This window comes from Callospermophilus lateralis, chromosome 3 (assembly GCF_048772815.1).
Source record: "Callospermophilus lateralis isolate mCalLat2 chromosome 3, mCalLat2.hap1, whole genome shotgun sequence".
NCBI lineage: Eukaryota > Metazoa > Chordata > Mammalia > Rodentia > Sciuridae > Callospermophilus > Callospermophilus lateralis.
In genome coordinates this window covers 116,899,701-116,927,500 of record NC_135307.1, presented here as the reverse complement: position 1 = coordinate 116,927,500, position 27,800 = coordinate 116,899,701, and the positions used below count along the sequence as shown (strand labels likewise).

General features: G+C 49.7%; 2 protein-coding genes across 2 annotated transcripts in view; one reads left to right on the top strand and one right to left on the bottom strand.

Annotated features, from left to right (window-relative positions):
* Positions 1-1,361: 1,361 nt before the first annotated feature.
* Positions 1,362-14,518, top strand: Cyp11a1 (cytochrome P450 family 11 subfamily A member 1). Its single transcript, XM_076849413.2, has 9 exons — positions 1,362-1,627; positions 4,636-4,791; positions 7,768-7,967; positions 8,578-8,781; positions 9,513-9,670; positions 12,612-12,778; positions 13,128-13,206; positions 13,748-13,945; positions 14,387-14,518. The coding sequence occupies exons 1-9, from the start codon at positions 1,362-1,364 to the stop codon at positions 14,516-14,518; spliced, it is 1,560 nt and encodes a 519-aa protein (XP_076705528.2).
* A 1,018-nt stretch (positions 14,519-15,536) lies between these two features.
* Positions 15,537-27,800, bottom strand: part of Ccdc33 (coiled-coil domain containing 33) — a 105,205-nt gene continuing 92,941 nt past the window's right edge. The window contains exons 13-20 of the mRNA XM_076849412.1: positions 19,911-20,073; positions 19,538-19,629; positions 19,219-19,350; positions 19,037-19,130; positions 18,204-18,370; positions 17,137-17,223; positions 16,666-16,779; positions 15,537-15,662 (exon numbers count right to left, since the gene is read on the bottom strand). Of these exons, the coding sequence (XP_076705527.1) occupies positions 15,537-15,662; positions 16,666-16,779; positions 17,137-17,223; positions 18,204-18,370; positions 19,037-19,130; positions 19,219-19,350; positions 19,538-19,629; positions 19,911-20,073 (975 nt within the window). The remainder of the gene's footprint in view (positions 15,663-16,665; positions 16,780-17,136; positions 17,224-18,203; positions 18,371-19,036; positions 19,131-19,218; positions 19,351-19,537; positions 19,630-19,910; positions 20,074-27,800) is intronic.

The following is a 27,800-nucleotide window of genomic DNA, read 5'->3' as shown; positions in this document are numbered from 1 at the left end:
CTCTCTCTCTCTCTCTCTCTCTCTCTCTCTCTCTTTTTGGTGGGGAGGAAGGATGTAGTGAGGATTAAATCCAGGGGTGCTTAACCATTGACCCACACCCCCATCCTCTTTTATCTTAATTTTGAGACGGGGTCTCATTATATTGTTGAGGCTGACCTTAAACCTTCCATCCTTCTGCCTCAGCCTCCTAAGTTGTTGGGGTTACAGACGTGCATCACTGTGCCTGGCTTGTTCACTGTTTTAACCAAATAACTTATATTTAATAAAATGAAATAATCACAAGTGTGTGGCTTAGTGAATTTGACATATGTGAATACAGCTGAAAAAAGAACATGTCAGAATTCCAGAAAGTTCTCTCGCACTCTCTCTGAATTATTATCCCACACTTCTAATATCATAAATTATTTTTGCTAATCCTTCAATTTTGTCAAAACAGAATCCAACAACGAATACTCTTGTGTCTGGCTTCTTTTGTTCAACTCAGAATATCTTAATTTTCATGTTTATCTTTACCTTCAGAATTCTACATGAACAGATATGACTGTAATTTAAAAAATAATAATAGTGCTGGGCACAGTGGTACACACCTGTACTCCCAGCAGCTCAGGAAGCTGATGCAGGAACTTGCAAGCTGGCAAGTTCAAGGCCAGCTTCAGCAATTTAGTGAGACCCTGTTTCAAAATAAAAAATAAAAGGGGCTGGTGATGTTGCTCAGTGGTTAAGCACTCTTGGGTTCCATCCCTGGTAACATAAATAATTAAATAATATTCATAATAATGATAGCAACATTTGCCAATCAAAACACTTTCAGAAACTAAGAAGGGTATTTTGCAGGGAGGTTGGCAAACAGAAAAAAAAAATAGAACTTTAAAAATCAGCTAACCATACAGTTTATAATCAGATATATAAATAGTGGGCCACAAGGAAGATGTATGTGGCCCCCAAATTGGCAAGGTGACTCAGTCTCCTGTTGGGCTCCTCTTGCCCCCAATTCCAGGCTGTGGGTGTCTGCTAGCACCTGGACCCACCACAGGCTGGCAGGAGGCCTCAGCCCTGGGGAAAGTGGAGGCACGTATCTTGAGAGCCTGCTAGGGCTGGCCTGAGAACAGACACCTGAGGATATCCTTGTACTGAGGTAGCCTTGCTGGCTGCTGCAGAAATTCCAGATTGAGGCTTCACCCTGGGAGGGGCTGTTTATTTGTGGGATGTGCTGGCTGCAGGAGGAGGGAGGCCCTTGGCTTTATCAGCTTCTCTCTCAGCCTTGAGCTAGTAGTTATAAGCTTTGCCCCAGAGTCCAGCGACAGTTATCCCAGCAAGTTCTCTTGTAGTGGAGTCAGTGGAGTGGCAGTTGTGTGGACAGAATGCTGGCCAAGGGACTTCTCCAGCATTCGGCCCTGGTTAGAGGTTGCCAGGCATTCCTGAGCGCTGCCAGGGAGGGTGTGGGACATCCCAGAGCACCCACTGGAATAGCTGGTATCTCCACCCGCAGTCCTCGTCCCTTCAGTGAGATCCCTTCCCCTGGTGATAATGGCTGGCTAAACCTGTACCATTTCTGGAGGGAGAACGGTGCTTACAGAATCCACTATCACCATGTCCAGAATTTCCAGAAGTATGGCCCCATTTACAGGTAAGCCTGGCAAGGGCAGAAGCAGACAAGATAGGGAGGTACAGGGGCATAGAGAGGTACAGGAGCGTAGGCAGCTCGGCTGTGCTCCCCTCTCCCCAAATGGTCTGTTTTTAGTTCCAGACTTCTGCCCACCTTCTGATTTTATTTCTTCCAGGCTGGGCATGGTGGTGGGGAAGGCCTCTCCTTTCCCCTTTGAAACTTCACGGTGGCCGCTGGGTGGTAAGAGAGCAAGGCCCCTAATGCTTTCCATAACCATTATCCCCAGGATGCCTTGTGAGGGAAGTTTGTTGTCCTCATGGTCAGAGGAGGACACTGAGGCTCAGTGTGCCCGGTCACTAGTTAGATCTCCATCCTGCCGGGGTGCTAACTGCACCCTGCAGCCCTGCATGGCTCTAGAGCAGCTGGTTCTATCTCTTTCCTTTCGAAGGGAAAGGAAAAGAAAGCCTCGCTTCTGCTTCGGCCCTTTGACCCTTTGACCATAGACCCCAGGGCTATGGCTTGTCCCTGGCTTACTGATGGATAAGGATAGTGACATTTAAGTTACTCCTGGAAGCATTTTTTGGTTGATGTAGGGGTGGTGGGTGGTGTACAGGGGATCAAACTCAAGGGCACTTGACTATGGAGTCACATCTCCAGCCTATTTTGTATTTTATTTATTTTTTAAAGTATTTTTTTTTAATTGTAGATGGACACAATACCTTTGTTTTATTTTTATGTGGTGCTGAGGATGGAACCCAGAGCCTTACACAGGCCAGGCAAGCGCTCTGCCACTGAGCCACAGCCCCAGCCCGAACTCAAAGAATTCTAACAGGAAGGTCACAGTGGGGGGAGGAGCACATGTGACATCTTGGAGGGCTTGAGGGGCGGGGTGGCTGTGTGAGTTGGGCTTGCTTGTGTTGGGACCTCACTGCTGTCTCCCTCCCTCTCCCACAACCCTGTCAAAGCCCAGATTGCTTTTTTTCCCCCCTTCCAGCTGTTTGGAGAGAAAGATGTTTGGGAGAAAGTGGCTCCTTCCTGTGTTTCCTCTCTTCCTCTCTGTCCTGGGCCTTTCTGTTCCTGCAACCCAACCTTACCTCATGTACCCCCCTGTTATCCCTGCTTCCTTCTCTCTCTTTCTTTCCCAACTATCTACTTCCTCAAGTAGGAAGGCATTATTTAATTGTTTTCTTTTTTATTAGTGCATTATAATTATACATAATAGTGGAATTCGTTACATATTTGCACAGGCACACAGTAAAACAATATAATGTGGTCAGTTTCATTCCTCAGACCTCCCTTCTCCCTCAGAGTATCTTATTTCATTAGCCCTTTTCTGATCTGCTTTCATCTGAGCCTTGCAACATGTCTTCAAAGTTGTGCTATTAGCCCCATTTTATATGGGGAAACTGAGGCCCAGGGAGGAGGAGGGTCTTACTAAGGTCACACAATTCATCAGGACAAAACCAGGACTGGAACCCAAATGGTATGACATCCAGGTCTGTGTGTCAGGATGATGCTACAGCTCATAGCCGGGAAGTAACAGACTCCTGCATAAACATGAGGAATTTGAAATACAGCTTTCATGGTTTTCCCCCATGCGGTGAAGGCTGTTCCTATTCTCTATGGAACAGTTGAGAAAATGCAGACAAGCACCAATGAGAGGTGGAAATCAGATCCGGCCTTATCCTGGTACCACAAGGAATGAGTGTGCTGGGTATGGCGGTGCCCCACGGTGCATCCCAGGTTTCTTTCCTCTTCTCTCTCTAAATAATTTTAAAGGGCAGCGCAGTAGTCCACGGTATGGATAGGCCATATTTTTAAGCCAGGCTTTGAAGGTGAACATTTAGCCCACTCCCAGCTTTGGCTCTTAGACCCAGCAGGCTTGTTTCTGATGTCAGGTCATTGCCTTGGCGAGCTTCCCGGGAGTGGGATTGATAACACTGAGAGCAGATCAAGGACTTGGCGATCTGGGTTTGGGATATGGAGCTAATACTTAAAAGGACACTTGGTAGCCAGAACACCAAGGGGATTCTCTGGCCATGAACAAGCCAAGGCTGAGACTTGGGACAGTGGGCCCAGGCCTTCTGGCTTAATGGTAAACAAGGTATTCTCCAAGGTGGGCAGGAGACACAGAGGGAGAGGAGAGAGGGGAGTGACAGCACATCTGGCTTGCAACTGCATGTTTTTGTGAGGTTTTTGCCTTAAATTTGTATCTTCAAGTAGCCTTTCTTAGGCAAAAGGCAGATGCAAGCAGGGAGTGGGATTTTCTGTTGTTTTGTAGTAGGGCTTTTCTCTCCCTTTCTTTCTCACACAGCAGAACTTTACTGCCTCATAGTTCTGGAGCCTCAAGTTTGAGATCAAGGTGTCTGCAGGGTTGCTTTCTCTGGGGGCCTCTCTCTTTGCCTTTTAGACATCATCTTCTACCCTTGTCTTCACATGGTTGTCTCTCTGAGCTCTGTCCTCCTTTTCATCCTCTTATAAGGATGCCAAACACATGGAATGGTTGCATTTTAGTAGAGTTTATCTGCAAAGTGCTTTGTGACCTCTCTTGTCACCGGGCTCGATGGGTTCTGGCCTGGCTGGCAGGCTACAGTGAGTCGCAGGCCCTTCCAGAAGGACATGAAAGTGTGCCTTGGTACTAAGAGTCTGAGGTGCTGAGGGTGTTGCCACAGGAAGGACAAGTGTAAGACTGAAGACTGGCTGATCCATGGAAGCCTCGGGGTTGGGCCAGGGCTAGTCCTGGGATGTGCTATGTGACAACAGTAACCATGATCACGAAGCTATCTCTCATAGAAGGCGTAACCACAGTGAACTGTCACATCAATACCCTGCATATTTTGTCCTTCAGGAACTCTGTCTCCACTTTACAGACAAGGAAACCGAGACTCAGAGAAGTTAAGGGATTTGCCTCAGGTCACACAGTAAGAAAGCTGTGGAACTCTACAGCAGTCGTGCAGCGAGCCCTAACTGCTTAGGGTCTCCATGGCTCTACTTGGATCCTGATGTCACCCGTCTCCCCACCCCTCCAGGGAGAAGCTCGGCAACGTGGAGTCAGTTTATATCATGGACCCTGAAGATGCGGCCTTGATTTTTAAGTCGGAGGGTCCCAACCCAGAACGATTCCTTATCCCCCCCTGGGTGGCCTATCATCAGTATTACCGGAGGCCCATGGGAGTCCTACTGAAGTGAGTCCTGAGCCATTTCCAGGGTGACAGGGATACTAGCGGGCGGGCTGGGACCAGGTTTGCTCTGTCCTTCCAAGCAGGGCCTCTAGGCAAGACCCTGTCATCCTCTTGCCTTTATAACATACGTGACAGTGAAGATAGAGAAAGTGAACTGCCCTGCCAACCTCCAGGGAAATGCCAGGCTGAAGATCTTTATGAGTAATTAAAGACCCTGGGAAGTTCTCCTTCGTTGCTTTAATCATTAAATCCCAACTTACTGAGCATCCACTATGCACTAGACCTTGTGCCAGGTGCTGGAGGAACAGTGACAGGGAGGGCAGGGTCCTTCCACAGTGAGTCCCGCACAGTCTAAAGGGGCAATGAGAAGCAGTAAGTCAGTGAATTGAATGTAGTGGCTACTGTGTTCTCATCAATAATGAAAATGTAGGGGCTGGGGTTGTAGCTCAGAGGTAGAGCGCTTGCCTGGCATGTGCAAGGCCCTGGGTTCGATCCTCAGCACTACATAAAAATAAATAAATAAAACAAAGGTATAGTGTCCAACTGCAACTATAAAATAAATATTTAAAAAAATGAAAATGTAGCTGGTCATGATGGTGCGCACCTGTAATCCCAGTGTCTGAAGAGGCTGACGGTTGCAAGTTGGAGGCCTACCTGGACAACTCAGTAAGACCCTGTCTCAAATTTTTAAAAAAGGCTGGGGATGTATATTAGTGATAGAGCATCCCTAATACCAAACCCTGGGTACCAAAAAAAAAAAAAATTAAACTTGACTGTATCAAGTGTTAGCGAGATTATGAATGAAGTAACTGGAACTTCCATCCTTAGCTGGGCAGACTGTAAACTGGTGCCTCTACTTTAGAATTGTCAATAGTTCTGAAATTGACTATTCACATACCAATGATGAAACAGTTCTGATTTTAGGGATACACTCCCAACACATGTACCCAGGGAACATGGGCTAGAATGTTTGCTCAGATGCTGTTCATAATAGCAAATATCAGGAAGACACCTAGATGTCCAACAGAAAAGTGGATATGCAAGTGGTGGTACATACTGGTCAGAATAAATGGTCTCTATGTCCCACAATGGTGTAGATGCTGTTTGGAAACATAGAATCCAGCAGGTGTGGTGGTGCATGCCTATAATCCCAACAGTTCTGGAGGCTGAGGCAGGTGGATTGTGAGTTCAAAGCCAGCCTCAACGAGACCCTGTCTCTAAATAAAATACAAAAAGGGGTGGGGATATGGCTCAGTGGTTAAGCACCCCTGGGCTCAATCCCTGGTACCAAAAAAAAAAAAAAAAAATTACACATACATACACACACACTCCAGTGGAAAAAAAGCAAGTCCCTGAAAGCATGATAGCTTTTTTAAGAACTTGAAGACAAGTATACATTTTTAAAAAGTACCTTTTAAGGGCTGGGGTTGTGGCTCAGCAGTAGAGTGCTCGCCTAGCACGTGCAAGGCCTGGGTTCGATCCTCAGCACCACGTAAAAATATATAAATAAAAACAAAGTTATAAAAAAAGATTGATTGAAATAAATTATTTTTTAAAAAGTACCTTTTAAGAACAAATGATGAGGGCTGGGGATGTGGCTCAAGCGGTAGCGCACTCGCCTGGCATGTGTGCGGCCTGGGTTCGATCCTCAGCACCACATACAAACAAAGATGTTGTATCCGCCAATAACTAAATAATAAATATTAAAAATTCTCTCTCTCTCTCTCTCTCTCTCTCTCTCTCTCTCTCTCTCTCTCCTCTCTCTCACTCAAAAAAAAAAAAAAAAAATAGGAGTGAGGTCTTTAAAAAAAAAAAAAAAAAAAGAACAAATGATGAGCCAGGTCCAGTGGCGCATGCTTGTAATCCCAGAGGCTAAGGAGGCTGAGGCAGGAGGATCACAAATTCAAAGCCAGCCTCAGCAACAGCAAGGAACTAAGCAACTCAGTGAGACCCTGTCTCTAAATAAAATACAAAATAGGGCTGAGGATGTGGCTCAGTGGTCGAGTGCCCCTGAGTTCAATTCCTGGTACCAAAACAAACAAACAAACAAACAAACAATGATGGAAAAAAACCATACACAAAAGAGATTAAGGGGTCCAAGTTGGTGGTCCCTGGTCCCTGGGTGGGGAGGAAGGGCATTGGGAGAACTAGAAGGGTGAAAGCAAGCCATGATCAAGTTCCTAGTTTTTATGTTGGGTGATGAGTTTATAATAATATATCCAACAAACAATATGTCTCCCAAATTACAAAGGGGGCTACATGTGGACTGATTTTTAAGAGTACTTCAGGAACTGTGTGTTTGTTTTTTGTGGGATCAAACCCAAGGCTTTGCACATGCTGGCAAGTGCTTTACCACTGAGTTCCACCCCCAGCTCTTTCTGAAATTTGAGACAGGATCTCATTAGATTGCCCAGGCTGGCCTCACACTTAGATCATCCTGTCTCAGCCTCCTGAATAGCTGGATTGTAGGTATTCCCCACTGTGTCCTGCTGAACTCAGGTTTTTGATTAATTCTGTGTACCTGAGATTCCCCCCACTGTAGTGAATAGCAGCCACTTTTTGGGTACAGAGGGGAGAGCTTGGTCAATTTTTATAGGAGTAACAAAAGGTGATGGGGGATGGGCTTGACAGTGAAGGTGAACATGGGCCAAGAGGAGAGGCAGTACAGTAGAATGGGCAGACTTGCAGTAACAGGGACTGGACAGCTTGAAAATCACTCAAAAGGTGCTGAGGATAAGAACTTTTGGCTTGCAGTGGCAGCTGCAGAGGGAGTGGGAAGGGGTTGGAGTTTTGGTCTCCATCACCCTCTTCCTTCCTTTCTCCTCTCCTAGGCCAGGCAAAGCAGGGAGGAGGTGACAGGCCGAGGGTGTTGGGAGGAGGTGAGGACACATGAGTGCCACATGCTCAACTCTGCCTCAGCTCCCGGGAGGCCGAGTGACTCCTCTGTGTTTGTCATGCTTGGGGCCTGTGTTTTCTCAGGAAGTCAGAAGACTGGAAGAAAAACCGGGTGATCCTGAACCAGGAGATGATGGCTCCAGAGGTCCTTAAGAACTTCGTACCCATGCTGGAGGCGGTGGCTCAAGACTTCATCGGTGTCCTGAACAAGCGTGTCAAGCAGCAGAAATCTGGGAATTTCTCAGGAGACATCAGTGATGACCTGTTCCGCTTTGCCTTTGAGTGTAAGAGACTTGCTCCTGTTTGGCAGTGGCAGAGGGGACAACACTTGCATGTGGCTTGGTGGAGATCATGGGGTCACTGCAGGAGATCTGGGTATAAAATCAGCTTTCAATCATGAACTTGGTATAAAATCAACATTCAAATTCCTCACCTGGTAGGTGAGAAGAACTTGAGGTGGTTGTAGCCTCTTGGGTTCTGGGTGGCTGATTACCCAGGGATTTATGTCCCCATTCTCCTGTCTGACCTGTGAATGTAGCCAAGTCATCAAATGCAATGAGAACTCCCTTTTGGAGGAGGGGTGGGCCGAGCAGGTTCATCCCAGCATGGGGCCTTCCTTGGCACAGCTGGAGACCCTGCTTTCCATCTAGACATCTCCTTTCAGGGGTTTCCATATGCCCTTCTGAGGGACCCGAGCAGGTGTCAGAGGGCAGCTTTTTTCCATCCTGTGTTCTTATCCCTTTGGGGCTCAGGCTTGGGTTCCTTTACTGGAGGAGCTGAGGCTGGGTCAAGGGCTCCTGTGTGTGTGTGGTGGGGGCAGAGGAGGTCCTGGGAGCTGAGGCTCTCGGATGGCCGGGCTGGAAGAGGCCCCTCAGCCTCATCCTCTCCTGGCAGCCATCACCAACATCATATTTGGGGAGCGCCTGGGGATGCTGGAGGAGATTGTGGACCCCGAGGCCCAGAAGTTCATCGATGCCATCTATCAGATGTTCCACACCAGTGTGCCCATGCTCAGCCTACCCCCAGAACTGTTTCGCCTCTTCAGAACCAAGACTTGGAGGGACCATGCGGCCGCATGGGACACTATTTTTGATAAAGGTGAGGGCTCCTTTGGCTATTCCCAGGACATCCAGGCATGGGGGCCAGGAGAGCCTCGTTTACCTCAAGGGGTGGGAGCTCAGTGCTGGGAGAAACCAATCCAGTGGGAAGGCCCAGGCCTTGGGTTGCTTCTTTGTCCTGAGCTTTGTCAATGGACATCACTTATCATGTAGGAAACCCATTCTCTGGTGAGAAGCCATGGTATCAGGAAGGCCCTGGAAGCCCTGGAAATGGTGGGCTCAAGGCTGGCTATTGGGGGAGATTAGAATTTTCTGGAGATAGAGAAGCAAAGATGTTCATAATTTTCCTCAAAGGAGCTCAAGATCCCTGCAGGGTTAAGGGTCAGTGTCTGAGTCCCAGCTGTGCTGGGTCTTAAGAGTTCAGAACTTGGGTGGAAGAGAATGGAGAAGGTCAGGTGGAAAAGGCTGATTGGGGTGGGCTGGAGTCAAACGCCACCTCTGCCTCTTATACCCACATGATCTTGGACAAGTGACTGCCTCTCTGAATCTCCATTTCTTTGCCTGAAAATGGGGGTGGTGTCACATCCCCCACAGAGCTGTGGCCAGGAATTAAATTAACAAGCAGATACAAAGAGCTTAGTATAGGTGCTTAGTAAAATGATAGCCTGCAAAAGGTGGGGTGTTGGGATCCAGAATCCCCAGCCCTTGATTCTACCTTTTCCTGAAGATCACCCTCCCCACCCCATCTTGGTTCTTTCCCCTGCTCTACAGCTGACAAATATACACAGAACTTCTACTGGGACTCGAGACAGAAAAGAGACTTCAGCAAATACCCTGGAATCCTGTACAGTCTCCTGGGAAGTAACAAGCTACCCTTCCAGGACATCCAAGCCAACATTACTGAGCTATTAGCAGGAGGTGTGGACACGGTGAGTGGCTGTGGTCACATCTCCTGATTCCTGTGCCCATGTGCACCTTCCCTCCCAGTGGTGTGGTGGTCTGAAGTCCTGCTATCCCAAAGGGTTCTCCCCATATGGGATATGCCTTCCGGTCCTGGCTCTATCTCTAAACACTCATTTCCTAGGAGGGTGATGTCAAAGTCAGGTTACCCACAGGCAGAGTTTGATGCTGATTGGACACTTTTTTTCAGTGCCTGTGAGAAGGCATTACCAGGTGTAGGTGGTGAGGCTCAGCTTCTGCATAAGTCTTCAAAGGCCAAAGATTTATTTGGAGGCCTTCTCTGTGGAAGCCCAGGCCTACAGGGGACACAGCTCACTTAGATCCAGGGAAACCAGCAGGACCTCAGAAAGCTTGCAGGGGCACAGGAATTTGCCCTGGGCTCTGCCCTCCAGGGTCTCTTTGTTGCTTTCCCTCCTCCATTCCACACCTCTGTACCCCATGGTCCCCCCACCACCCAATACTTAGAGGCAACTACTGTGAGGTCTCCCTCCTGCTTTCTGCACAGTACCCTAGAAACTTCTCTTCTCAACATTAAAACCTATCTGTCCTGTGCGCCTTCCCTTTTTCTAATTTTTTAAACTCCCCTATGCTAATGGGACAGTGAGTTAATGATTTGGTGTTATGGATTATTAATTGGGATACAGGCACTGAGACTATAGAGATGAACACAAACCTCAAGGGTTCTTAAATGGCTGAGGTAAGGGCCATGTTCACCTACTCAGGACACTGTAACCCAATAATTTCAATGGAAGGTGATTCTCTCAGTTCTGGAGGCTGGAGGTCCAAGATCAAGGTGCAGGTAGGATTGATTCATTCATTAGCCTTTCTCCTTGACTCACAGATGGCTGTCTCTTCCCTCTATCTGCATCTGACCCTCCCTCTGTGCATGTTTGTGTCCTAACCTCCTCATCCTAGAAGGACACCAGACATTATGGACTAGAGCCCACATGGATGACCTTCTTTTATTTTTATTACCTTTTTAAAGGTCCTATCTTCAAGTGCAGTGGTGTAGAGGTTAGGATATTGATATATGAATTTTATTTTTTTGCAGTACTGGTGATTAAACCCAAGGGTGCTCTGCCACTGAGCAACATCCCTAATTCTTTTTATTTAATTTTGTAAAATTTTGAGTCCGGGTCTTCCAAAGTTGATGAGACTGGCCTGAAACTTGTGATCTTCTTGATCAGCCTCCTGAGTGTCTGGGATTACATGCAGGAGCTACTATGTCCTGAAATGTGAATTTTAGAGGCACACAGTGCAGATGATAGCAGGAAGGCAGAGATGCCATCAGATGTCTGTCACCTGAGTTACAGGGCCGTGATGCCACAGGCATATCCCTGTAGGACAGGGAGAGGAGCTAAAATTCAACTTGTATCTTGAAGTCCCTTGTAGGAAGAGAGAGAAGGAATTTCACTTGCAAGGGGCATGTGTCAAAGTCCCCTGGGTTAATAACTTTCTTTCTTAGTTATTATTTTTATATGATACTCTAGTGGAGAAGTTTTGGTACCTATGACAGTCTGTAGATGGAGCCTTGGCGTGCATTTGAAAAATAGTTCATGGTGGGTGATGTGGAGGGAATCTCCAAAAGGTGAATATCTGCACCAAAGATGAGGAACCATTTATGAAGCACATGTTATTGGCAGGCAGTGTCCCAAACTTTTACACACATTCCCTCCTGTAATACTAGCAAGGGACACTATGAGCTATGTTATTCTCCTCCTCCTTTTTTAGATGAGGAAACTGGAGCAGAGAGAGGTTAAATAACTTGACCAAGGTCACACAGTTACTAACTTATTTAACTACCTTATCAGCCAAGTATCTTCCAAGTACCCACTCTGTGGCAGGCCATGGAGGTCCAGAGACAAACCCCCTACACGTGTGGTTGGGATCTTGAAGGAGTAGACACTTGCTTCTTGGGTGGGGAAGGGAATTCCAGTAAGAGGAACTAGTTTGGGGGAGATTTCTGGGCTTCAGGAGCTGTGTGCAACTTTGTGTGGCTGGAGGGCCAGGTGTGTATGAGAGGGGGGTGGTGGTGGCACTAGGGGAGAGCAGGCAGGTGTTGAAGGGGCCACGTGGGTCAGGCCGGAGCCTCTGTACTTCTCCTGGAGGCTCCAGGGAACAAGACCAGGATTTAAGGCCGAGAAGGCACTGAGTGCCACTTTTTCCAATGTGGTCCCTGCTGGGAAGAGAAAGGTCTCCAAGCCTTGTGGACAGAAACTTGATCCTTGGTAAGATGCTACACCAACAATCCAAGTTCTAGACACAGGAGGGAGGGTGTTCCAGGCTGGGATCCTAACTGGGCTTAGTTTGTCATCATAGAGGAATCTGGGACTGTGGGGTTTGAAGATCAATGTTCACTTTCTCTAGCTTATGTTGGAATTAACTGGTTAGTCTCCATTTGTTCCGTTTGTTCCACATGCTGATTGCAACTCTGAGTGTGGGTCTGAGGTCTGACTTTGAGCCTTACTTGAATGCTGCTGTAGGCTGGGGAGGGGTGGTTGTGCCATGGGGCATGTGAACAGGAGTTACAGTCATTTGGGAGCACACCACTTTTGGAGGTGGGATTTGGCTTCTAGAGGCCCCCAGATTTCTGTGGAGAAAGACATCAGTAGTATAGCTGACACTCTTCTGGCTGGGGAGACGATGGGTGACATGAGGGATGAGGGCAAGGACAGGTGCTGTCCATTCCTGCCTGGGTGGCAAGAAGGCCTTCTTAGATATTTGCCTTTCAAATTGTTGGGCCATCCACTTTTGTGGCCCTCCACTTTTGCTGGTGGCGTGGAGACTGGGACAAGGTAGTTATTGGGGAAGAGTTTCTTATAAATGATAATTTAGCTTGGGTCCTCCACCTTGAGATGCCTTGGAGTGACAGGCCCTCCTGGTCTTCTGCACCCCCACATTCCCTGCCAGACATCCATGACCCTGCAGTGGCACATGTACGAGATGGCACGCACCCCAAAAGTGCAGGAGATGCTGAGGGCAGAGGTTCTGGCTGCCCGGCGCCAGGCCCAGGGAGACATAAACACAATGCTGCAGTTGGTCCCACTCCTCAAAGCCAGCATCAAGGAGACATTGAGGTAAGCCCATGTCCACCCCTACCTCCCCCACCCCACTCCTGGGCAGGGCCGGGGCAGGGCTTGGGAAAAGGCTTCCAAGGATGGGGTGGGAGAGGCAATTAGGAGTAGGAGGTGAGAGAGGCTGGGAATGGGGAGGAGATCATGTGAGTTGAGCTTGGGGACATCTGGGTACCCTGGGCTAGCCCTGGCCCTCAGGTAGTCACCAGCCCTGACAGGACCTGAGTCCTGTCTCAGATGCCTTGGGAGCTGCATCTGGGTCTGAGATGCCATGCTGATGCAGAAATCGGAGTGGGGATGACCTGTATCCAGGTTTTGTGGCCATCCGTTCTGAGTGTTCTCTTCCTCACAGACTCCACCCAATCTCTGTGACTGTGCAGAGATATCTTGAGAATGACTTGGTTCTTCGCGGCTACATAATTCCTGCCAAGGTAGGTACAACCAGGGAGTTACCGGCTCTGCTAGTCAGACAGAGGAGGCTGGGATCAGGCTGCAATTCCAGATAGACAGTGGTGATTGGGGGCTTCTGTCCTGCCTTTCTGCCTTGCCCTGGGGCCCTGCAGAGCTCTCAGCAGCAACAGTCCAAGTTTGAATGAAGAACAGAGGTTTTAGGCACCATGGGGAATGATTACTGGAATGTTCTGGAGTTCAGGGTTAGGAGGTAGACCTCAGTCTGCCTGGGTTGGTGGAAAGCACTGGGGCTGGGGAAAGGGCAGGAAAATTCTCTGGGTTATCTCAGCCTTGAGTTCTCAGCTGTCCTCATTTGGTGGGTGAAATTCAGGGAGGGGCTGGGCCTTGGTTAAGGTCATACACGTGGGCAGAATGTTCTGCCCTGGGTGAGCTGGGAAGCCCTGCAGGGATTGGGATGGGGGACAGAGAGGATGGAGCTCAGGGACTTGGGGAAGCTGGGTGTTGTGCTCAGGACTGTGGGAAGGTGGGACCCACTCAGGCCTCTGACCACCTCGTCCCCAGACACTGGTTCAAGTGGCCAATTATGCCATGGGCCAAGAATCCAGCTTCTTCACCAACCCTGGAAATTTCAACCCAAACCGATGGCTGGACAATGACAAGAACAACACCTACTTCCGGTTCCTTGGCTTTGGCTGGGGTATTCGGCAGTGTCTGGGCCGCCGGATTGCAGAGCTGGAGATGACCATATTCCTCATTCACGTGAGTTGAGCTTGAGGACATCTGGGTACCCAGGGCAAGCCCTGGCCTTCAGGTAGTCACCAAACCTATTCTTTCCATCTCTATACAGAGCCCAGAGATCATATAGCTGGGGCACATCTGTCTCCCACAATTCCCTATGGCTTTCTCTTTTGAGCTAATCCACTTATCACCCACCGGTGTCCCCTGGCCATCTATTCCCCCCTCAGGTGATGGGATGGGGGTGGGAACAGGAGAGGGAATATTGCCAACTAGTCAAGGTCTAAATCCAGGGATCGGCAACAGTGGTTCATTTTGGACACAGTGCGGGGTTAAATGTGAAGCTGGTTGTCCACTCTTAGAGTGCCTCAATCACCCTCAAAGGCCCTGCTGGCAGGTGAACAAGCTGGGCCCAGGGGAGACAGAACTCCCTCCTTCCCCTAAGCCCACTGCTCCCTTTCTCAGGTGCTGGAGAACTTCAAAATTAAAATCCAACATCTCAGTGATGTGGGTACCAAGTTCAACCTCATCTTGATGCCTGAGAAGCCCATCTTATTCACCTTCCTGCCCTTCAAACAGAACCCAGTTCTGGAATGATCAAGATGGAACTGCCCTGCCACCAACCAGGCCAGCAGTCATGCAGTGGGATGGCCCGGTGGCAGGTACAGGATGTCTGCATCTCCAGTCCTCTGTTCCCACCCTGCTCCTTTCAGACAGGTGGCTTTGGGTCCCAGTAGTCCACTGCTCCTGCTCAGTTGAGCCCCTCCTCTCTACCCCACCTGTTCCCCTTCTTGACCCACCTCAGGTAGACAATAAACTGTACTTTTGGGTTCACATTTATAGTCTTTTTGTTTTTCCCACCTCTTCCCTCTTGGCTATTTCTCTCCTTCCTGATTCCTTTCTCTTCTCTGGGCTGTAGTCATCTTTAACTCATAAAAATGTCAGTGCTGGAAATGGCCTCACCACCAAAGGTGTCCAGATCTGCCTGAGATAGATGAAGAAACTGAAGTTCTGAGAGGTTTCAAGTCATCCAAGGTTACCCAAGATGCTTGTGGCCAGAACCTGGGCCTGTTGACTCTGCGAGGACTCCTTCCTGAGTCCCATCTGCATTCCCATCTCTGGCTGCATTTGGACATAATCTAGCCAGCTCAGTCTCGCCCTAGTTGACAGGAGGACTTCAAGTTTTTCCCCTTCCCTGAGCATCTGTTGAACCAAGCTCAAAAAAAGAAAAAAAAAAAAAAAAGGATTTCTGACAGAATAGATACTTAGGCCGGTGGGAAGTTCCCGTCTTCCTCTTGTCTGCAAACAGAGCTGGTTTCCAGTGGCCTCACTTCCTCTGGCAGTTCAGGAGGGTCCTACCACCCTGGTGCCTCTTCTCACCACCCTCCAGGGTTCATTATGGCCTTTGGCTTTCTGAAGATGCCAGCTCCTACATCAGGCTGGAGGTTATATGGCTGCCGCAGAGGGAGGGCTTAGGACCAGAGTGGGGTCTGGGAGGAAGAAGTGGAGGCCCCAGGCTACCTTGCTTCAGGAAAGAGGCGAAAGCTCACTGAGGTACAACATTTAATAAAGTCATCTTTGGGGTGGGGTGAGACTCCTCAGCATGTGGGAAGGCTCAGGCCTGCTGGGAGTTGGAGATATTCTGGTGGTTCGAGGGCCTGTTGAGCTGCTTGTCTTGGTTGGGCTGTGCAGTCTCCAGCTTAGAGGGCCGCCTGAGATCCTTGGAGTTGGTTGAGCCATTCTGTGGTAGGCAAAGACGGCCAGTGAGTATACTTCTGTCCCCAGGGGTAACCTGTTCTAGGGCATCTTGCCTGGTAAGGCAAGGATCCAAAACCCAGTGGGCTGTGACTTCCCAAAGATTTCTAGACCCATTTGATCACAGCATGGAACACCTAAGTCTGCAGGGCTCAGGTGCGTTTCAAAGGTGGCCCTGTGTTCCCTGTCAGTCCCATTCTCAGGTCCTTTTCAGGAGCTGTGGAGCCTCAGTCATGAGCAAAGAACAGATGGCTCAAGAGCAGAAGAAATCAGAATCTTGGTTTTGGGGGCAAGTGTCCTAGAGCTAAGCTTGAGGTACATCTGTGAGTAGGCCTTGGGAGCCTACAGCAGCATTATGATTACTCCAAAAGGGTGGCTGATGGGAGGAAGAACCTTGGGACTGGGAATTGGGTGGGTGTAGGGGTACAAGCTACTCTGTCCATGAGCAAAACCTGTCCTAGACAACCAGATATGGGAGCACAGCCTATAATCTCAGTGACTTAGGAGGCTGAAGCAGGAGGATCATAAGTTTGAGGCCAGCCTCAGCAATTTAGCGAGAATCCCATCTCAAAATAAAACTTTAAAAAGGGCTGAGAATGTAGTTTAGTGATACAGTGCCCTTGGGCTAAATCCCTGGTACCACAAAAACAAAACAAAACAGTCCTAGAGTACTGGCAGTGCCAGGATATTGCAGAAATGCCCACATGAGCTGCCCCTTATCCCTAGTCTTCTCCTCCTTGAATTTCAAAACAATCTTTTGGGGAAGGGGTAGTTTTGGCTGTTTTGGTTTCTATTCCCCTAGACAGGTGGGGAAACTGAGGCCACACAAGGGCTTCTGTTGGGAACAGAGCAGGAACTTCAGCCCAGGACTTCTGACGCTCAGCCCAGGAGCTGGTCTCTCAAGTTTTTTTCAGTGCTCAGTGATTTGGGTGGGGGTGGGTGGCTCTACCACTTGAGCCCCCACAAGCTCCTCTGAAGGGGTCACTTACAGGCTGGTTTACGATGATAGGTTCTGAGGGGGGCCCAAAGCCGTGTTCTTGCTCCTGTAGCCGTGTGGCCAAGTCCTGTTTTTCTCGTCCCCAGCGTCGAGCTGAGTCCTCTAACTGCAGACATGAAGAGGGCAGATGGAAAACCAGTGGGCAGTAGTGCCCATCTCTGAGACCCAGGACAGCCAGACCCCAGGCATTTTCTCTGAGCAGAAAGCCAAGCTCTGGGCAAGAGACTTCAGGGGTAGAAGGGACAATGAGAAGGACAGATACCTTCTCTGTATCCCAACAACATACTGAGTGAGTCCTGACTTGGGGTTCACACTGGGCCTTCACTCTGACCATGGCTGCACACTGGGCTCTGATGCTGGTCATAGACTGACCCTAGATCCTGGACATACACTGAGCACCCATCCTGGCCACACACTAATCAGAGAGCCTGCGTAGTCTCATCAACCCCTGCACCTCACCCACCTGGCTTTCCAGGGACAAGATCCGGCTCTGAGCCCGTTCCAGCTTAGCCAGGAGATTAAATTTATCTGAATTACTGGCAAGAAGATCCTATGGGCAAAGCAAAAAACTCATCAAGGTCCCAGCTTGTGAGGTGAGCTCAGGAAGCAGCAAGGCACTGAAGGAGAATCCAGCCAAGTTTGAGTTCCAACCAGCTCTCCACACAGAGCCTCAGACCTGGGCTCCTGGGCCCGACCCTCCTCCTGAAGTTCAGCATAGGCTGGGTGCGTGCTTTTTTTCATAGCTATTTTTTCCATGATTTGGGGCATCTGAAGTTATTATGCATCAATTTTCAAGTGTGAAATGAATCAAGCTGCTCCCGTGATTGCACAGAAGACAGTTCAGCAGGGAATCTTTTGATAGGGGGAAAACATCTGTGAAGGGAGGGCTCCCCAACCCCCACACTTTACCTGAATGTCCGTGCATCAGGGTTCCCAAATAGAACTCACCTCCTGCAAGTCCTGGGATGAAGAGAATCACTCTCCTGTGTGCACCCCACCCTGACTATAATTCTATTTTCAATGGGGAACACCTGGAACCACCTGGGAAGTGGAGGGGGACTAGGCATCTCTAGGCCCTGGGACACCCACCTGTGCGGGCAAGGTCTCTGTGCACTTGGAGTGGCCTGGGCCATCTGTCTCTCGAAGCTTCTCTGCCAAGTCTCCACCTGCTCCCAATTCCCCAGGATCCACCTGGGATGGGGAAAAGGACTCTCCAAGGTTGCACCAATCCCAGGAAATACAGGGATTGGTGGAAGCAAGCCGTGCCGCAAAAGGAGTTAGGGATACGTCAGGGGCTTGCTTTCTCCCAGGATGTAGGTATGGTAGAAGTTTTCAGATACATGCATTCCCAGGAGAAAAAGAGCAAGGCCTGAGAGCTCACATTCCAGAATATGCCAGGATCATGCGCAAAGTGGGAAGCCTAGTCTCCTGGTCTTAATCATCAACTTGTGACAGTGCTGTGGGTGACTACCGGACACCCAGTGACTGGCGCAAGTGGGTCATGGCCAAGCCTGTATTGGTGGCTCTTACCGGCAGGGCCTGCTGCTGTAGAATGATGGGGCCCGTCTGGTGGCGGTTCTTTTCCAGCTCTTCCCGTAGCCTTGAGTTTTCTGCCAGTAGCACTGAGTAAACGTCAATAGGCAGGTTCTCTCTTGTAGAACTCAGGGGAAGGCCAGGACCTGAGAGCAAAGGGAAGGCTATGAACATGGGACACAGGTGTTCGTGAGATGGGCTGTCTTGCCTCCATGTCCCAGCGTTGTGTTCCATTCTGTCCTGGGAGACTACAGAGGCAGCACGGAGTAACCTCTTGCTTTGGACAGGTCTGTTATGGAGTCACCTCATTCTTTCTTATCCATCAGAGCCATCTCTGATTTGTGGCTCTGATTAGCACCAGTGGGGAAAAGAGATCATGGATTCTCAAAGTCTTTTTTGTTTATTTGCTTTGCAGAGGCAGAATCTTTGAAGATGTGGAGAGATGGGGAAATAATTCAAAGGGTTTTGGGGTTAAGGAGTTGGGAACTGATATCCCAGGTGGCCCTCTTTGGGGGAAGTCCTAGTGCTCCTAGTTAGCAAGGATTCTCCAATCGATGGCCTGACTCACACAGTGTCCTGTCTTGTCCTAAGAGGCTCCCTGGCAGGAGGAGATAGCTCAGGGCATTCTGGAAGTGCCCAGTACCTGAGTGAGGGGGGCGGGGGGGCGGGGGACTTCATCCTGGGTATCTCAGGCCCACGGATACAACTGAGCATGGTCTCTCTTTGCAGATTCTCCTTAAGCTCAGGGGACTTTGAAGGAAGGAGCTCCAGGGGTGGGGCAAAATCTAGGGAGCCAATTCACTCACATCCACTTAGGGGTGCAGACCTACCAGGGTTGGGTTTCTTCTGCAGCTTGTTGGGTGGTGGGGTTTCTTTTCTGTCCCGTAGCCTGTCCTCTAGTACCTGCTCCATCTTCTGGATCACCTGGCAGGCAGAGCACGGAGGCTGGGCTAGCCTGGGGGTGCCACACCTTCCCATCTGAAGGCCCCCAGCTGGCAACCCCTGCACCTGCCTTCTCCTGGTGCCTCACAGTCTCCTCTAGCGCCTTCATCTTTATCAGCTTGTCCTGGTACCGCCTCAGCTTCGCGTCCTGGAGATTCTGAGCCTGGCACAGGAGGAGCAACTCCTTCTCTCGATCATTTTTCTGTGCAGGGAGGGAAGGGGGAGAATGGGTGCCTGGGAGTCACTCTTGGCTGAAGGGGTCCACCCAGTCCCCTGCTGAATCCTCTGTGGGCTGGTCATTCTTCCCTCAACGCATCTTCTGCTCAGGACACGTCTCCTGATGCTGCCATCCATCTCCCTCCCCCTCTGCTCCAAAAGCCCCAGCTCACCCGGATCAGCTCGTTCTGCAGATGCTGCACCTTGTCCCTCAGCTTCCTCATGTCCAGCTCCTTCAGCAGCAGCTTCTCCTTCACGGACATTGCTGGGATGGGTAGGGAGCTGACTCAGGGTGGAGCCTCTCTTAGCTCAGATCAGCATAATTGGGGGCTTGCAACCGGACTGGATACTCCATTTCCCACCCCTGAGAGGACTAGCTGGGCAGGGACCCTTTGAGTGTCTGTGGGTGGCGTGTGCGGGGCAGTCTTGCTAGCTCAAGTCCAGCTGCATGCGTATCTGGGAAAAACTTCCCACCACCCTATCTCCAATCCAGAGCCTTGGCCCAGACAGGATTCTGGATGCCTTTAGTGGCCTGTACATCCTCACCCAGGTCTGAGGCTTCATCTTTGGTCTGCCCCTCTTCTACTTCCTGCTGGGTCAGGTGGCTTCTCAGCCTCCGGTTTTCCCACTCTAAGTTGCTGGCCTGTTTGCGCAGTAACAGGATGTCCTCTGCCATCTTCTGCATGGCCCGCTGGTAGTTGTTCATCTCCTGTGGATGCCAGAGTCTAGATCTGAGTCTCCGGCCCCACAGAAACTTCCACCCCCACATATATGCCTTTATTTGGGAGTCAGTGGGGCAATTTCAAGGCCCATGAGCCACATGAGCCCCAACCTGCGACTCCAAGTTTTTAGCATCTCCCTTGGGGGCTGGTTATGACTTGCTCCCTATCCTTTCTGGCTGCATTAGGGATGCTGCACTAATGTGCTTTCCCAAGGGCCACATCAGTTCCTGTGATGCCAGCTCAGGGGGAAACCCAAGTCTCAGACACCAGATGAGAAAGCCAATGGGCAGCAGACTTGAAAGGATCAGGGTCATGTTTCCAGAGTCTGGCCAAATACTAACCACTCCTTTGCCTCCTCCTTCTTCCTTTCCCCTTATATTGCTGACCCCAGGGAAGAGCCTCTTAGAAATCACACTAAGTGCTACTTCTGAACTAACCCTGACACCAACTCCCCAACTAACCTAGCATTCAGGAAGGGACACAAGGCAGGACTGGAAGACTCAGATGAGGTCAGGGTCAAGGTCAAAATCCAGCTACAAGATGTGAGGCCAGGAAGCAGACACAGTTAAGAGGTTAGAAATAACAATAACCCTCATATCTGAGGTTCGTTGAGCATCTACTATGTTCTAGGTCTCCTTCTAAGTGTTTTATGTGACCTCCCTCATGTAAGCCTATGAGGCATACTGTTACCAGTGAGAAAACCAAGGCTCAGAAAGGTAAATAACCTGCTCAGTGATAAAACGAATGTATGGCTGAGCCAGCATCTGAAATCCAGGCCTGTTGGCCCTTGAGTCTGTGCAACCCTGCCATGAGGCTCCCACTCATGAATACCTCCCGCTATAATGAGAAGTGATAAAATCAAGCTATAAACAAGAATTATTTTTCTGATCCCAATTTGGAAATACTTTCATGTCTGCCCAAATATGCACATGAAAAATTAATAAGATATATTTGTATATATTTGCTTTATAATCAGAAATTACTTACTTACTATTATTTATTTTTAAAATTATGGAGTTTCTTAAACCGAAGCAGCACAAAATCTAAATGCATAAAACCAGAAGTGTCCAGATAGAGGAAGTAGAACTGGGTTGGGAAGGGAAATTTGCTGAGCCCTGGTGGCCTGTGGGCTTCCTGAAGCTATAGGAGGCTTTGCCCATGGGGTGGGGTGGGAGCTTATGGGCCTGCAGGCTCCCAAACCCCCAGCAAGCAGATTTTCCCCAACTCCCACCTGGGCCCCCTGCTGCTTGGGGATGTGGCCTGGCTTCCCAGTCATTGCCTTCCACCTGCTGTTGGAGGCCACTGTCTTCTGGGGGAGGAGTCCTCAGACACAGAGGATCATCAGACACCACTTGTCACCTGCTACTGTCTAGCTTTCTGGCTGGACTCCCTCTAACTGTTATGAGAGCTGGGTCTATCTCCCTAGCACCTGCTCCTGCTGTATTCCAGGTCTTGGCTTCTCTAGATCTGCCCATCTGGCGTCCCCAGTCAGCATGTTAACCCGGATGTTCAGCCCTGGGACTGCACACAGACAAAATTTATGGCCAGGTCTAGATTGGAAGCCCAATATAGCTACAGTCAGGTTGTGTAGCTCAGAACTTCCTGAACTTGAGAGTCTTCATATGAGAGATTCCTGGGTTTGCTGTGAGCCTTGGAGTCGGTGTGCGAAGCCCCTGGCTTGGTCCCTGTCCAGCCATCTCTCATTTGGAGGTACTGTTCTTATCCCATCCCATTTTGGTTTTATGGATGTTTAGTCAGACCCTTGCTTCCCCCTTGCTCCCCTAGCCTCCTGTGCCCACTCCTCTGCTGAGATCTAAGTCTTCAGTTTATGGCAGCTCATGACTGACAGGGGTTTGGAAGCCCAGTACACCGGCTGGAGAAGGCCCATCACATTTCAGCAAAAGAAATTGCTCTCCTCCATTCTTTCCCAGGTCTGGTCCAACCTCTTATCATGTCTGCTCTGGACAATTACAACAACATCCAAATAGGTTTCTTGGATTTTAGGGTTTTCTCCTTCACACACACAAATGCGTGCGTGCGCGTGCACACACACACACACACACATGCACACACACACACGCGCTGTTCAAGGATGCTCATTGCAGTTCAGCTTAGGTTTGCTTAGCTTCTGTTCTATAGGCAGTAATTAAAAAGAATGGCCTGAAATTAATTGTGCCAACCCAGAGATGGTTATTCTCTGTTGTGAAAGGAAAAGAACATGAGGGAGCTGGGAGCAGTGGCACACACCTTTAATCCGAGCTGCTTGGGAGGCTGAGTTCAAAGCCCGCCTCAGCAACCTAGTGAGGTCTTGAGCAACTCATTGACATCCTGTCTCTAGATAAAATACAAAAAGTATTTTTTGGGGTGCTGGGGCTGTGGCTCAACGGTAGAGTGCTCACCTTGCCCGTGTGAGGCCCTGGGTTCAATTCTCAGCACCACATAAAAATAAATAAATTAAATAAAGGTATTGTGTCCAACTCTAACTAAAAAATAAATATGAAAAAAAAAAGGAGTGAGGACATGGCTCAATGGTTAAGTGCCCCCGAATTCAATCCCCCGTATTAAAAAAAAAAAAAAATGAGCATGAAGGAAATTGAGATGCTCCCATCCAGAACTTGGTGTGTGTGTTGTGTACAGACGGACGGCAGAGTCCCTGGAGGAAGGGCTGCCAGCCTCTTGGCCCACCCCTTGAGTCTGATTCATTCAGGGAAGCGTCCTAAGAGCCCACTGTTCTCCAACTCCAGTCTGGGGTGGGGGTGGGGGGTTGGTTAAGCAGAGCTCTGTAATAATTAACACCCCCTTGACAGATGAAGAAAGTTGAGACGCAGAACAAGAAAGGAAGTGACAGAGTAAGAGCTGGGCTTCTGGTGGGGGGGCTCCCCCTCAGCCAGATGGAGCCCGCTGGAGGAGGGGGCAATGGGTCCAGTGGATCTCCATCCCTGAAGGCTGGCCCTGTCCTCCTCCACAGGCCCCCATCCCCCGCCCCAGCCTGGCTGCTCCAGGGGAATGGAGTGGCCCCTTGGTCTTGGCTCACTACTCTGCCTGGCCCATCCTCCTCAGCTGAGCAGAGGATCTTGGGCAACCCAGCTGAGTTGGGAGGCCACAGCCCACAGGGCAGCCCTGACCTCTCCCTAGAGCCTGGAGCCAGGTTGGACTTCAGGGCCATGCTCTGCGTCACAGCTTAGCCTTGAGATCACACAGGACACCATGTCCCAGATTCTCCCTGTGGTCCAGCCCACTGAGCCGTCTGCTCCCTTTCTTCCCCAGATGTCAGTCTGCTGGGGGTGCGGCTGACTTCTCTCTGGGCTGGCACATTGTGAAATGAAATGAACATGAGGGAGCTAGGAGCGGTGGCACACACCTGTAATCCCAGCTGCTTGGGAGGCTGAGGCAGGGTTAATGACTGGGGTTATTGACTCCAAAGCCATCATGCCTGATCCTGGAGCACCCACTGTACCTACCTTACCCACTGACACCCCCATGACCAGGACCCCAGCCCTCAGAGCTTGCTGAGAGGAGAAATGGCAGAGGCCCCGATTTAAGCTGGTCAATGGCCACTGAGTGCTAGCAGCCTTTGCCACACTCGTACCACTTCTTTGGCTCTGAAAAGGTGGCAGCTGTCCTCTGAGCCTGCTGTCCTCATGTGGGATGGGAAAATCACTTCCTTCAAGGTTACTCTAGAGTGACGAGACATGAGATGAGCTGGCTCCTAGGTGCCTCCATTTTGAATGATTTTTTTTTTTTTTTTTTGTACCAGGGATTGAACCCGGTGGCACTTAACCACTGAGCCACATCTCCAGCCTTTTAAAATATTTTATTTAAAGACAGGGTCTTGCTGAGTTGCTTAGGGCCTTGCCAAGTTGCTGAGGCTGGCTTTGAACTTGAGATCCTCCTGCCTCAGCTTCCAGAGTCACTGGGATTACAGGTGTACACCATCAATGATTTTTTTTTAATTATTCTTATAATAGCCCCGGGGCACTGAGTACAAAAAGTATGCTCATGGGATTACTCCCATTTTACAGGCTCCAAAGCCCAGTTTCCAGTGAGGTTGAAGGGTAGGGATTATCTCTTACAAGAGCCTGAAGAGGACAATGCTTAACTCCCTCCCTCCCAAATAAGAAGCTCTATGGCAGAATCTAAGGCCCATTACCAAGTGGGGGCTTTCAAATATACTTGTGGCCACTACCAACCATGTTGAGCAGAAGGACCCGTATGCCCTCAGTGTGCAGATGAGGAAACTGAGGCTGGTAATAGCATTCTCAAGGTTTCAGAGATTCAGTTATAGTGCCTACATCAGAAGCAGCACAATAAACAGGGTCAACACTTAAAGAGTGCCACTGAGTGCCAGGTCTGTGCCATATAGCACAGTTGAGCCCAGAATTTCCCTGCCTGCAGTGGCTTCTCTCTACACTGAGAGATGGTAGGAAGTATCTATAACACTATAGGAGGTGTCGATGACCTGAGCTGGCTCTTGGATGAGTAGGTATTTTGTGGGGGGTGGGGGTTGAGGGCTCCCAGGTGGAAAGACCACAGCAAAGGCAAAGATGTGGGAATATGTGATGAGGGACAAAGCAGGTGAGCTACTGGAGGGCAGAGTGTGGGGAGGGGAGGTAGATATAACTGGAGAAGCAGCAGGACAGGCCAAAGAGGGCAGGTCTCCATCTTGCAGGCTGACCAAAGGCCAAAGCCAGACAGGGTGGGCTAAGACCCTTCTGGATGCCCAGAACTAAGGACAGATGGGGGAGATGAAGGCCAAGAGCAATATGCAGGGTGAGACACAAAGGGACCCTCACTGGGCAGAGGCGTGGGCTTGGAGATGGGGGAAGGGGCTGCCCATGAGGACTGGGCACAGCAGAGGGTGTGCAGGGGTAGAGGGCTAAGAGGTGGGAAGACAGGCCCCCAGGAAGTGACATTGGAGTCTTAGGGAAGGGAGCAGATCTTCAAAATCAGGGTGGGGAGGTGAAAGAGGGTTAGGAGCCCTCAAGATGGGGCAATTGCCAGAGAGGTAGGAGGAAAGGGGGCGGGAGCAGGCTGGCCAAGCCAGAGTGCAGAGAGCTTCCTAAAGGAGGCTGAAGTGGGCACAGAAGGTGGGCATGAGGCTGTGCCAGGCCGCTGGGTTTTCTGGGCTGGGAACACACCCTTTCCCCTTCTTTGCCCTTCCCTAGGCAGCCAACCTCTGCGTCTCCAGGCCCTCAAATCCACACTGGAGACTCAGGTCACTTGTATGTGATTAGCCTCTTTAGCCAGCAGAGGGCAGCAGCCTCCCACGGATGCTGGGCTCCAGCCTTCAGTCTCAAAACTGAGGCTCCCTGAGGCAGGCCCCACAGTTTAGGTTGCAGAGGAATGTGTGTACCGGGTGGGGAGGGTCTCACTCTCCAGCCCCCAGCACATATGTCCCTCTCCAGGGGATACAGCTGACCTTTCCAGACTTCCTGCCCTGGAATTCCCATTTTAGAGGTTCTAAGAGATGCCTTCTGTTAAGAACCATCCATGAACCCCACAGAGTTGCAGTGACTTGCCTGAGGTCACACAGTGTATCCTGACCCTCAGCTGGGTCCTCTGCCTTGTTCCAGCCCCAGGGCTGAGTGTGGAAGGAAGGGGTTTGGGATAAGACCCATCTCGAAGTTACCCCAACTCTTCCCGCCTGAGCAGCAGCAGGTGCCTGAGGCACAGCCTAAATCTTTGCAAACCAGACAAAATTCTATCCACCTAGCACATGTTCTCTGTGTAGGCAGCCCTGGAGTGCCTTAATGACATACCTACCCTTTGTTGAATGTCTGTTTACTGACCAGGCCCTTGTGGTTTATTTGTTTTGTATCTGCCCTCTGATTGGAATGAGTCTGAAAGAGAGGCATTTCCATTCAACTTTGCTGAGCAGGGAGCTGGCCCTGGGGCCGGAAGGCCAGGTCGTCTGGTCAAGATTGCCTCATACATGAAGGGCATAACTGTGCCTGGACTTAGTCTCTGGGCATTTGTGGAGGGAGTGTCCTGTGGAGCCCAATATGGGGGACTAGAACTACCATGTCCAAAGTGATAGGTAAGATGCCACTTGACTTTCTCCTTTCCCCAGGGACTGAGGTTACTTCTAGGCAAGATGCCCACTGGAGAGGGAAGGCATGTCCATCCAGCCCATGAGTCATCCCATCCTCTCAGGTCTGTGAGGTGCCCTTAGAATTTATGGTGGCTGCTTTTCTGAGTCAGAAAGAGTCCTGCCCTTGGGCCTGGCCAGGCCTTGACTCTAAACAAGGCAGAGAGGCAATTCTACTTCCTCATGATATCCCTCTGCTCCTGAGCAACCAGCTCATGTGGTGTACCCACCCTCTCTACATGTATTTCCTCTGCCCAGAGAGGGCACTTCCCCTGCCACCCTCCTGGCTCTCCAGTCTGCTCTCTGTAGCCTCCTCCTTTAGGTAGGCCTCCTAGTTCTCTGCCTTCCTTTTCAGTTGGATTTTCTTTGTGTTGCCTCAAAACATGCCCTTCTTCTGTGGTGGTCAGAAGATGGTGGAAAATGCTGTTACTCCTTCTCATTGAGAGGTGGAGTCTAAGCCCCCTTCCCTCATCACTGGCCTTGCAGCTTCCCCTTCCCTCCCAGAACACTGTTCTTTCCCCAGGGAGAAGTCCTGTGTCTCCAAGACCACCATGCTATAAGGAAGCTCAACTAACCGTGTGGGAAAGAGCCATGTGCATGTGCACCTGGCCCCCAGCCGTTCTAGCCCTGCCCTGTAAGTCACCCTGGTTGAAAACCTGGACAACTTAGAGTAGAGAGGAGCCCTTCCTGCTGTGTCTTGACTAGTGCCTGAACCACAGCACTGTGATATGTAATGGTAAAAGGAAAAATGATTAAGTTACCAAGTTTTGGAGGTGAATTATTATGTAGCAATAGATACTAGAACATTTTTTCCTGGCCTCTTGGACAAAGCCCTTCATAATAAATTTCCATCTTTGAACTTCAAGGTTTCAGGCACAGCACAATTAGACCTCCTTTCAGAACTGAGCCCTGTGCCTAGGCTCCCTAGGCCCCTTTCTGTCTTTGAAGCTTTACCTCCTCTGACCAGCAGCCACCCCTGAGCCACTCCATCTTGGCATCTCCCATCTGCTGGACACCAGCTACAGACTTCCTTCCAGCTCCTGGGCGTGCCTGTCTACCTGTCTGCCTTTCTCAGACAAAGCATTGGCCAAGGTGCTGCTCCTGGCAGACCAGCCCTCAGGATGTCAAAGAAGCCACTTTTGCTAGACTAAGTTTTTCAACACCTTTAAAGGGAATGAATCTGTCCATCAACAGATGAATGAGTAGAGAAAATGTGGCATACACACACACACACACACACACACAATGGAGTTTTATTCAGCCATAAGGAAAAATGAAATTATGTTATCTGCAGGAAAATGAATGGAAATAAAGATCATTATGTTAAGTGAAATAAGCCAAACTCAGAAGGTCAAGGGTTGTTATGTTTTCTCTCCTATGTGGAATCTAGAGAGGAAAAAGGAAAAGGAAGATATGAGGGGAGGGTATCTCATGAAAATCAAAGGGAGATCAATAGAGGGAAGGGACCAGCGGGGAGGATGTGGGGAGGGAAAGGGGAGTGCAGGGGAGTGATATTGGCCAAATTATATTACCATATTGTGTGCATTATGAATATGTACCAACAAATCCTAAAATTATGTACAATTGTAATACACCAATAAAAATGAAAAAAAAGAGAAAAAATAA